This window comes from Primulina huaijiensis, chromosome 1 (genome assembly GCF_012295235.1).
Source record: "Primulina huaijiensis isolate GDHJ02 chromosome 1, ASM1229523v2, whole genome shotgun sequence".
NCBI lineage: Eukaryota > Viridiplantae > Streptophyta > Magnoliopsida > Lamiales > Gesneriaceae > Primulina > Primulina huaijiensis.
The window spans coordinates 26,616,017-26,627,812 of record NC_133306.1 but is presented as its reverse complement, the minus strand read 5'-3'; the positions used below and the strand labels follow the sequence as shown (position 1 = coordinate 26,627,812).

General features: G+C 36.3%; 2 protein-coding genes across 7 annotated transcripts; one reads left to right on the top strand and one right to left on the bottom strand.

The window, feature by feature from the left end:
- Window positions 1-563: 563 nt before the first annotated feature.
- LOC140990474 (probable inactive histone-lysine N-methyltransferase SUVR2) lies at window positions 564-9,018 on the bottom strand. 6 transcript variants are annotated; one of them, XR_012177655.1, is made up of 13 exons: window positions 8,861-9,018; window positions 7,475-7,703; window positions 7,116-7,151; window positions 6,922-6,957; window positions 6,164-6,785; window positions 5,430-5,588; window positions 4,449-5,194; window positions 4,091-4,353; window positions 3,637-3,703; window positions 3,490-3,540; window positions 1,873-1,969; window positions 1,641-1,726; window positions 1,261-1,452 (listed from the first exon to the last, which is right to left on the bottom strand). XR_012177655.1 is itself a non-coding variant. In XM_073460206.1 (12 exons), the coding sequence occupies exons 2-12, from the start codon at window positions 7,661-7,663 to the stop codon at window positions 770-772; spliced, it is 2,277 nt and encodes a 758-aa protein (XP_073316307.1). In that variant the 5' UTR covers window positions 7,664-7,703; window positions 8,861-9,018; the 3' UTR covers window positions 564-769. The 6 variants fall into 6 exon arrangements, 5 of the variants coding, with proteins under 5 accessions (XP_073316307.1, XP_073316287.1, XP_073316299.1 ...); XM_073460206.1 differs by lacking the exons at window positions 1,261-1,452; window positions 1,641-1,726 and adding an exon at window positions 564-780; XM_073460186.1 differs by lacking the exon at window positions 1,641-1,726.
- A 984-nt stretch (window positions 9,019-10,002) lies between these two features.
- On the top strand, window positions 10,003-11,796 carry LOC140973079 (uncharacterized). The gene is made up of 2 exons (XM_073435638.1): window positions 10,003-10,242; window positions 10,687-11,796. The coding sequence occupies exons 1-2, from the start codon at window positions 10,003-10,005 to the stop codon at window positions 11,794-11,796; spliced, it is 1,350 nt and encodes a 449-aa protein (XP_073291739.1).

Here is an 11,796-nt window from a genome sequence, read left to right as displayed (position 1 = left end):
TCCTGGTCATCTTCCCGTCTTACATCAAGCTTACAACGGAATGGAAATATACACCACTGCTACCAATAACTTCCCTCCCGCAGGAGTGACCCATCAAGCTTACAATGGAATGCGAATATATACCAATGCTGCCAATAATTTCCCTTCTGCCGGAGCGGGTAACTTCCCGCGATATTATGCCGGCTGTGGAAACTTCCCAATGGCGCCTGCTGATTATTCAAATCAAGATTTCACTTACTACTTCCCAATGGCGCCTGCTGATTATTCAAATCAAGATTTCAATTACTACTTCTCAGTGGCGCCTGCTGATTATAATTCAAATCAAGATTTCAATTACTATGACAATACTAATGGATATTACTAGCTAGTATTTAGTGTAAGTTGAGCAGCTAAAGATTCTTGGAATATGAATTCGAGAAAAATATGCGGCAACATTGCGTGAGTGAGTTTTTCATCTGATGGACTGACAATAACATTCTCAATGTGGTTTTCTTTCATCAACAAATTCATCATTTGATTGATCTTGTATTCATTCACATACATCAAATTAAAAAAAACTGACGTGAGTGATTTATTTTCTTCTTTTTTAGTATTAGTTATAAATTTAACTGGATAAACAATTGATGATTCTAAGCATCTAAAACCAAAAAAAATAGCTGAATCAATTATACACGATAATTAAACTAAAATAAAGTCAATCAAGAAACAATATATTCTTCTTCTTTTGTTTCCCTGAAACATAGAAACCATATATTCTTAAAGCTGCTGACTAAACAAAACCTGCACAGACACACACACACACACACAAAACCATATCTTCTAAGCATGCCTATAGAATTCCAATGAATAGAAAATATCCAAATTAGAAAATTTAAAGGACCCAATGCTACTAAATCAAACGGGCTTAAAAAACGTATTACAAAAATGACGTGGACCATTCTTGAAACTCCAATTCCATATTTTGTTAGGACAATGACACATCACCTGATTCTTATATAATCACTAACGAACAATAGACAAATATCCAATGTCCCAATGGTTTCTTATTTTGATTTTTATAGGAAATATGTATTGAGGTACCTTTGACATTTGACTCTTCTCAATCGCCCGAAGGACATTTAGCATATATTTTCTAAAAAAGAACTTACATTTTAAGATACAGATGTAAAATTTTAACAAATAAACATTGAAGGATGTCTTGAATCTTAACCAACTTAACTAGTATTAGCCATGAGCCAGCGAGAGATGGTTTCACACAAATTAAGCAAAGGTATTCTTACAAATATTGTCAATGGATCAGAGAATAAGTTCGAGTATTTTCAGATGCAACATCACGATTTCTAAGTTACAACGTCAAAGAAGAGAACTACAAGCCTCGACAATCGTTATACGAGGCGATGGGAATGGTGCCCCAATGAAATCCTCGTGGTCATCTTCTCAAAGATTTAGATCCTACAACACAAAACTACGGGTGGTTAGGGATTATTAAAGTCAACTACAAAAGCAAAAAGAAATTCCCACAATTACAAACAAAACTTGGAGGAGATGATTTGTAAAATAGCAATGTGAGCGTATGTAGGTTCATCTCCATCATGGGTAGGACATCACCCCCTGAAATTAGAAATTTTAAAATTTTCTACCTGATTTTTCAAAAATTGCGCGTACCACCCTTCATCTCCCTGAGTTCGTTGATCTACCCCCAATCATGTAAGAAGTCGATTTAACCCTGGATAGGTGAGCCACAATAGATCTTGAAGAACCGAAGGAAATGTGTACTATGGAGCAAGTTCATGAAACTAAAGTTTTTCAAGCCACTAGAAAACAAATCAAGATGGTAACAACTAGCAAGTTTCCCTGAAATGTGTCACTTACTACTTGAGCGTTTTATGTTGCGGCAAAACTTGCTGCCGCATTGACAACGAAAGGCCTTTATAGGATGGCCATGGTCATCAAAATCAATACCATAATCCTGCAAACAGGCCATACCGCTTCTTAGCTAATAAATTACTGAATCACTAATTAACGTTTACTTCATGAATGTGCAATTGCCCTATTCACGTACATCCTTCTCATGTGCTGTATTAAGCAACCAGACATTATGATCAGTTGGAAGTATGAGGCACGCAATAGTAGAACGTAAACCCTAGTTCTCTGAGCATTAAAAATGTTTCTTTTATGAGAGTTCAATTAAATAAAATACTCTAAGACACTATTTGGTGCAAAGGATAAGACTTCAGATCCTTATTTTATCCAGCGACTCAAATTTTACAATAAGAGGAGTAAAAAATAATTAAGTTATCGTTATTTTTCAATTATCACCCTTGTACTATAGATTGTTTATTATAACATCCCACAAGCCAAACAATACCTAGGACATTGAATTAAATTTAAGTTAACACTCAAATCATTATTTACCAGTTAATGATTTCACTGGTGCTATAAATTTTCTTTATGGCATTCTAGTTCGTCACAAAAGTTACCCACCTTCAATTCGATCATTTGATAAGTAAGCAGATGATGATTCCATTAAAACGGTATGATGATGTCTAACATCGTAACATGCATTACAATATCCTACACACAGTGAACAGTAACTGTACTATACAACATCATCTCATTGCATCATTCAAAAAAATCATGTCTTTAATATATGATTCGTTAACACATCTTTGAAGAGCTTGTTTAATGACATTAAACTGAAGACACTTTCTCTTATGAGCACTTGCTAGGTTCACTTAAAAAATGTATGTTCTTCAAACGGAACAGATAAACCCGTGCACACGGTGGTTCTAACCCGTCAATTGTTTATCCAAAGTTGCTTAACCAATATGACGCAACCAAAATGAGTTTGACAGATGCTTTAAATGATCATGGGCTATCTCGATCTTCAGCCGCTTCTGAGGCCTTCTCTCGTAAACTGGCTCCTTCTAGGACCTTCTACCTCATATCTTTCTAATGTGTCATTCCTCATAACATTATCTCACATCTGGAAAGTCTTTTCTTTCGTCTCCCTAACATTCGAACTCAGGACCTCCAGACTTAATTACCTAGATTCCTAGAGTGTGAATATTTGGTATCCACACTCTAAGAATCTATGGATTTATCCAAAAATCCTGACTTCGAGTGTTGGGAGAAACGAAAAGAACTCATTTCCAGGGATGAGGATATAATAGCCCATGGTAAAGTCCGTGAGAGAAAAAGCCCCTGAGAGAGCCAGTTTTAGGAAGAAGGTCCCAAAGGGAACCTAATATCGGAATAGTCTATGGTCATTACATGCTTAGACTAGAACAACAAGCAATCACAACCATCTAGTGTTAGGAGGCATTCATAAAGAATCTTTTTCGTCATTGTTAAAAGTTAAGAATTACATGCCATCCTTCAATTATAATGTTATTATCACGAAAATTAAATAAATAGCAATTCAAGACATGCCTGTTTGAAACTGAAGTTTTAAATATAAAGTTTGACCGAAAATGAAAATGAAATTACCCAAGTAAGTTCTTCCTTGGCTTTCACGTTTCTCGTAGTAAAGAACGCAAGCTGCAATGAGAGAAGAGATCCACTTAAACTTCACGAGACGACTTGACTTTGACCGACATAGATAGTGGGACAAGGTAAAGAAAAGTGATCTCATACGTGATAATAGTGGTGATCAGGAGTCTCCACTTCCACAGGAATCTCAACCATGTTTGAGTCATAACATCTGAAGGCAAAAGGATATTAAAGATTATCTACCATCAATATCAGAACCTGAATCTTTGAAATGAAAAATCTAACTGAAGCACTTCCTGTTTACTGTGACAGCGGAAAGGAGAAGAGACACAAGGAGTTAGTAAGGCAACTTGCATAATACAAGTCGACACGATCAAATCCCATGGTCATAAAATTTCAAAATAATAATTGTAATATACAAGCAAATTCTTATAAACTAATAATTAGGATGCTGCACTGTGAAACCAAATCTAGAGGCTACAATCAATTTTATCAATCATATGGAAAATTATTAAAGAAAGATGATCGGACTGAGAGTTTCAAAAATAGAAGAAATTATGGTATCAAATGCATAATTCTTGATAGATAATGAACTTACCTGTGATTGATAAACCTTGCAACATTTCCATAATAAGTAGCATCCAAACAAAGAGCTTCGTCTTTGAGTACTTCTTCTGCACCCCAATCAGCATCAAGAAGAACAGGATATGAATGTTTCTCCCCTTTGGGACTACGTGAAACACGATCAAAGAGCTCTGTGTTTGTTAAAACTTCTCCAACATACTCGCAAACAAATGCACCTTTTGGCAGGTCCTCCAGTATACGTAGACCCCACCCTTTACCTTCAGGTGTCATAAACACCTAGGGAAACATGACGTGGAATACACAAAAAAAATTAATGAACCCCATGAAAAGATTTCAATGGACTGGAGCTAGGATGAGAGAGAACTCACTACCTGTAATTTGCAACTTATTCCTCTCTGCACTACTCGATTTCCACACAATTTATCGCAGCCACATTTCCACCAACATTCTTTAATGAACTTCCTCACTAGATGACCTTTACAAGGTTCAATGACATCTTCACTTTTTGATCTTTCAAGAACACATTCCTTACAGAAAAACTGGCAGTGCTTCTTCGGATCACGATTCATGGAGATACACTCATTAAGAAAGTCCTCTCTAACAAGGCCGTCGGTAGTGTATGCAAATTCACCTCCATTTTCATATGCACAGGGACAAGGAGTGGATAAGGACAGACAATTCCCAGAACAAGTACCACAATAGTGGCTATCTCCCATATGAGCCAGAGAGAAATTCAAATACGCATTTTGAAAAACTGCATTTTGGGGTATGTAAAAGAAAGATGGAGGACGCTCATCATTGACCTCATTCATTATAGTGATTACAACTTTTTCCAGTCCCTTGGCTATATCGATAACATCATCAGGTGAGCTGACAGTGTTCAGAGCCACCAGCGGGTGATGGATAACCTCCAAGCTCGAACCATTCATTTCTTCAGCACAGCTCACTCTGTTTGATCCACGGTCATCTAGACTTGCCATCATCTTCAGAGGTGTGACATCATCCATGCCATTGCAAGTTGGAGGAAGTGGCAATGTATTGGGAAGAGTATCAACCGGAACAGTTGATCCACTCACAGAACTAAAACCCAAGTATCCAGCACCTAGAGCATCCTCTGCTGCAGAAGATGAATACAGTAAGACAATTATAGTAGTTAAAGCCATGTTTCTGGTACAGCATCCAAATTTTTGTATGATATGAGACATACATCCATCACCAATTCAGTAAGTGATTAAGATCAAGTATATTTTAGGCCTTCCGCGAGCCAAGTCACAGCTTTGAGAGACAGAATCAAGAAAAGTTCACTTTTTCGACAGGCAAGAAAGCAATCATCGGTTATGAAGGACACTAACCTGGGATCTTTGCCAGTGCTCCAATGTTTCTCAGTTCACTTGCAGCAACATTTCCATCAACAGCGTCTATTCTTTGAGCAGCATGGGATACTGAAAGTTCATGGCAGTCATCTGCAGTGGCACCATTCATACTCAAAGGACCTTCTTCATTCAATGTAACTGTGAATTTTTAACTATAATCCTAAGAATGACTAGTAGAATACAAAATAATGTGAAATTTAATAAATAAAATAGCTGTGCTGGAGAGAATATTAAATGGAATCATGCAAGGGCCATGTGAATGTTTGATGACAAGATTTTCACATCATGAGTATATCCAATCTGGAATCTGAATGGCGTAAACCAAAAGCCACCCAATAATAACATTCCACAAAATTCAACGGGCGAAAATGAAAAATAAAATGTGTAAAGCTAATGGTCAGCATACACCCAAAAATTTACTTACTAACTCCATTTCATAGAGCACAAGCAATTAATATATAATAATGGCAAGTGAGTCTAGACCTAAGTATAAACAAGAAACACCCACAAAAATCTGGGGATCAAAAGAAATGCTATTTCAGTCCGTCGTCTAAGGGTGACCAACTATACGAACAAAATGTTAAATATACACAGATAAGTATTGGTCTCTATAATTGAGATTATTGCTGACAATTCAGTTTCAATCTACTAAAGAACGAAAATTTTGGACGCACTGACTCTGTACAGCCAGAAGAGGAAAGGAAAAGGTATACCTGGATGGACCCTGGTGACAGGTGTGACATCAGTGATTGGCTCATCTTTAGGCTTAATCAGAGTATGACTGGCATTGTTCTTTTGTTTGGGCGAGGGTGATAGAACAATGTCACACTTATTATTTGGCTCTTTTAGGCATTCAGCATTAGATGATCTTGCAGAAACTGAACTCTTCTCCCCAGATTGTGGAGAGACGGATCCCTTTCCTCCGTCTCTCAGCCTCATTGGATGAGAAGATGATCTTTCTGTTCCCAACGAGGTATTTTGCTGAATTCTGCCTCTGGCACTGAGCTGGCAGGGATCATATTTCTCATTGACAATCAAGGATTTGACAGAAGTATGTTGCTCTTTTTTGTTGGCACCAAGTGATTGGCATGTGTCAACCTGCAAATTGGGATCCACTATACTGTGTGAACCATTTGCCAAGTTTGCCTTTGGCAAATGGCCTTCAGGTAGTTCATCTGGTTCTTCTTTTGGCTTGACAAGTGGAATTTTGGGTACATTAGTATTAGAAGTACTTGAGGTGGAAGTTTGACCATCTCGATTTCTATGTCGCAGTCTTTTTAAAGGCCGTTCAGGCTCTTCAGAAGCCTGCACTTCTTCCTCCAAGTAATCCTCTTTCTATTATCGAGAGGTACACCACAACAATTCAACATATTGAGTATAAGAATGAACGGAGACATTAGCAATAAAAATACAGCCGCCAATCAGGGTTGATTAATATTGCAAGGCAACAAATAAAGATAAAGTCACTCACTTCACTATTCACAATCTTTTTTGGATGCTCTGCTGCCTGACAAATGGCACAGATCAAATTATCAAATCATCAGCACTAACAAACCTTTTTCTTCTGTATATATAAAACACATAATCACGATTAAATTAATTTTAATTGAACAGCTAACACTTGGAACCAATAAAGTAAGACTAATTTTTTAATCAATCACATACTTCACTATTCAAGATCTTCCTTGAGCACTCTGCAGCCTGAGAGACCGGAAAAACCAATGTCACGACAGTTTGATAAAAAAATAGAAAGATCAGCAGCAGCAAGATTTAAATTAAACAAGAATAAGAAAAAAACAAAAGAGAAAAGAGAATAAAACTGAAAGAAGAAAAGGATAGTTCAGAGCTGCAATTGGACCTTTTGCAACAATCCTTGTTTCTATTCTTTTACATTGTGATGACTGATGATCACTGTTTGTGGTCCTCTCCCACATAAGGATACGAAATAAAGAAACATAAAATCTACTATCGCATCAGGTGTTACAAGAATTGAGAAATTAAAGTATTTTATCTAAAACACTTACCTCTACTTCATCTCTGTCAAAAATAGCATCAGCAAGGGCTCTATAGTTTTCCTCTTCAATAAGCTTCCAATTTTTATCAAACAGCTTTAGCAAACTTTTCAATACCGGCTTCACCTTATCCTCAGAGATCCCAATACATTTCATAGCACGAAAGGCATTCGCAACCTTTACTTTTGTCTCATTGCTCATTTCAACAGATTTTATAACTCAGAACTGATTTTTAGTGCCCCTGTGATCCATCATTTGTTATCAAATGAAACGATAGTTGGAAAACAAAAAACTACAAATGTATTACAACTTATAAACTTTTCACTGGGTGATGGGAGGCAACTCCAGCGCAGCAGGTCTTAAAACATCTCAACTTCAAGCACGTGAGTAAATTTTCGCACTTGATGTGTGCATGCATGCTAAGTTTTAACGTGAAATATTCTTTCATATAAAAAATGTTTGTATAAATTGCAAGTATGTTGCAGTTTGTTTGGCTTTTATTTTGTTATTGTATTATATGTTATATAAATCTCAATTATCAAATCAAGTTGATGAGAGATGTATTTTAGAAATTTTGGAAAAAAAATACAAAGTCAAAATATCAAAGATAGTTAGCAATATAACATAAAAATACACCGTCGGACAAAGTGGTTATCTCATGGTGCTCTTGCTCAGGATATCAAAGATGATTGACTTAGTGTTGACACTGAAAAACCAATTTCTCCACAAATCAACTGTAGAAGACAATCAACCACGACAAATGATTCTCGGTTAACAAGTAGTCTTAGAACAAAAAATTTCCCCACGGCAGGAAACACAATAACATTCTTTTACATTCAGTTGTGATCATCGCATTTTTATATTCAAATTCAAGAGAATCCTTAAACATACGTTTTTCCGTATAAAACAGAAAGCAACATGTAAGAATCTAAAAAAACATTCTCACGGAAAGAAAGATAAACGCAGATCATACTCAATGGTCTCACAAAATTTGCGTCTTGACGTGTGAAAATGTGCATTCTCAAATTTAATTTATTTTTTTTAAAGAGAAAAGTTCAATAAGCTTTTTCCTACTCAGACAAGGCCAGACACGATGTTAAACAAAAACAATACTTTCTCCACCAAAAGAAACACAACAATCACCGCAATGATAAAATGTAGTAAAAGAACATAAAACCTAAACACCCCAAAAATCGGAAACATAGACACAAAGAGTTAACACAGCAAACAAAATCCTCCGAAACTCAATTTACTCTCGCAAATCTAACAACTGAATCCTTCTGCAACAGCGCAGATTGCTCCAGGTGAAGGTACGTCAAATGGAAAAAAGTTGCGAACACGGCTAAAGCCGAATTAGTTATCGGACATACAATGCACGACTGAAATGGAAGTTCTTACCAGGCAGCTACTGCGCTTGCCTCCGGCGATCTACAGCGGAAATAGGGAAGCAAGCTCCCCACGAGTGTATGTATCTGAGACTGCATAATCCAAATATTGAAGAGGGGAAAGATACTTTAGCATCGGAAACGATGGTGAAACCCACGCGCCTAACTCGCGTTAGCGAACGATAAAAAAAATTTTGCTTAGGAAATATACAAGAAAAAAATTAATAACGACTTCCAAAAACAAGTACTCGTACATATCGATGTCATACGATCGGTCAAATCATATTATGTGATTCGGTAACCAATTATTCCATGAACTTTAGGGAGAGATTTTTTTAAAAAAAAACATTATTTTTATATCAAAAATATTGATTTTATTTGTAAATATTAACTAGATCAAACATATATAAATATACTTACTTTGATTAATTAATTTTTAATATTGTTATTAGATTAGATTAGATTAGATTAGATTTAGATAGATGGATGATCTTTTAAAACTCAATGCCGTAAAACTCTCTTCAAATGAGAGGATGGATATAATTTTTTCGAGTCGAAAAAAAAATAATTTAACATAATCCATTAATTTGATCATATATCCATACAAACTAATAACATATTTCCCATAACACAATTTGAAGGATACTCTTTTACTATCATGTAACACAATTTATTATCACGTTAGATTAATAAATAATGGCTCTTCCAAAAAAAAATTTAAAATTATTATATGAATTATAAAATATTAGTAGAACGAATATGGAATAAATAATAAAATGTGATTTTTAAAATAAAAATGTTGGAAACATATGTGAACATACTATATTAGAAATTTAAATAAGTAAGTTCATAACTTATTGTCCCAAACCAATCAAGAGATACTTATGAGTATTAAAATGAAGTTTATTATAAATTATAAATAAATAAAATGTTAGATTTTTTTTTCTTTTTTAGAAAAAAAAAAAATGTTTCCCAATTTCACTTATTTATCAAACCAAGTAAAAATCGATCACTTTTCCTTTTAAACCAACCGCCATTTTTTCAAGCCACGCACAAAAACAAAGACTATATACCGACCAGCTAACGGTTCTCATTTGAAAGACACACAGAACTGAAACATCAAGAAAACTCACTACTCACTCCGTGGGCATGCAAATGGCGGATGGAGAAGAGTCGCCATTCGAAGTTGGGACGATTTTGGCTCGTGACTTGGCGCGAAACACGACAGAAGATGACCTTAAACGCCATTTTACGCGATACGGTGACGTTACAGAGGCCATTATCCCGTTCAATAGGGTCACCGGAAAGCCCCACAGTTTCGGCTTTGTCACCTTCTCCGACCCCTCTGTCATTACTGTCGTTCTTTCCAAGCCGCACCCCATTAATAACTTTTGGGTAAGTTGGATGTTCACTTTTCTCCACCCCATTAAAGCGAATGGGTTCTTGTTAATCTCTTGTATGATGATACATATTTGGTTCTCTATGTAATTGTAATGTTAATTCATTTCTTGATCATAAATACTAGTGGATCGTTGTAAATTATAACGAACGCATACATGTAAACACACACACTCACATGTATATACGATTGTCTGTGTACATATTTATGATCCTTTGGTAATTTCTTGGTTTTTTTTTGTGTTTTTTTTCTTTTTGAAAAAAAATTCATGTCACGGTTATTAGGAGGACGACTTAACGTGTCATGATGGATGAAATTAACTCGTTGTTCTGATTGAATTAGACGTGAACTACGTGCTCAACTTGTTTGGTTTTTGTTCGTTTTACATAGCTATGAAAGATGGTGTGTTAATTATAAATTCACATTGACTCCAACCATAGGCTGAAGTTTCAAGAGCCATGAAAGGAGAAGATCTGCAAACTTTGGAATACCAAAGAATATATGTACCTCGTCCTATATATTCCAGTCATATATTTGAAGGGCCAGGAGACAGTAACAAAAGAAGTATATTTGTATCCGGACCGCGATCATCTCGATTTACTAAGCACGAAGTGATGGAATACTTTCTAGGTTATGGCAATGTGTTTTCTTGTTCGTTCATTTGTGACGAAAGTTGTGGCTTAGTTGTCTTTAGCATTGAGCGTACCGTTGATAGAGTTCTTCGTAAGAGCATCCACAACCTCAACGGGAGGTGTTTAGACGTATGGCGATGGTATCCGGATTATGTTCATAGTAACAATATTAGCCTTACTTACGGTGGAGTAGATAGGATTAATGCTCCCACAAACCATCGTATTATTCTTGGATCTCAAGCTAGTGTGGCCAGTTTTGACGATCAAAGGCCGAAAGGCGAGGCGAGACGACCAAATATATCAGCTCCAAACGTGACCATTAATCCTCAAACAAGACATCTCATTAATTTTGGAGGGTATCGGCCGAATGAGGCCGGTTTTGATAGACAAAGTGTAGTAAGACGATATGAATTAGCTCCTTATAATATGAAGGACCCTTGTGCAAATTATCGCGCTAATCTCCGGTATTCATCGGTTGAGGGTGGTTTTGGTAATCACAGGATAATACGACGTTACGAATCAGCAGCTCCAAACGCCAACAGGAATCGTGGGATTAATCTTGGATATGGGTCAAATAATGTAGTTTTTGATAATCACGTGGTAACACGACCAGATGAATCAGCTCCTATCATGACGACCCCTCACATAAATCGCGGTATTGATCTTGGATCTCTGTCCAACAATGCAGTTTTTGGTGATCACAGGGTAATACAACCAGCATCTAACACGACAATTTCTCACACGAACCGCAGAATTACGCCGAGGGAGGGTGTTTTTGCTAATAACCAGCTGGAATGGGAGCAACCGTTTACATTGTTTCGGCCTATTCTTAGTAGAGATGCCCGAAAATCTTCTTCATCAAATGATCTGCCCAGCCAAGAAGAATTCGAGTTTTGGTACTCACACAATCAGAATTAA

Bases quoted from the DNA above. Each gene is read 5' to 3' on its own strand.
- LOC140990474 (XM_073460186.1), bottom strand. From the start codon at position 7,663: ATGAGCAATGAGACAAAAGTAAAGGTTGCGAATGCCTTTCGTGCTATG. The intron at 7,152-7,474 runs GTAAGTGTTTTA...CCGGTCTCTCAG, and splicing joins TTGACAGAGATGAAGTAGAG to GCTGCAGAGTGCTCAAGGAA. The intron at 1,970-3,489 runs GTAATTTCATTT...GCCTGTTTGCAG, and splicing joins CCAAGGAAGAACTTACTTGG to GATTATGGTATTGATTTTGA.
- LOC140973079 (XM_073435638.1), top strand. From the start codon at position 10,003: ATGGCGGATGGAGAAGAGTCGCCATTCGAAGTTGGGACGATTTTGGCT. The intron at 10,243-10,686 runs GTAAGTTGGATG...CTCCAACCATAG, and splicing joins ACCCCATTAATAACTTTTGG to GCTGAAGTTTCAAGAGCCAT.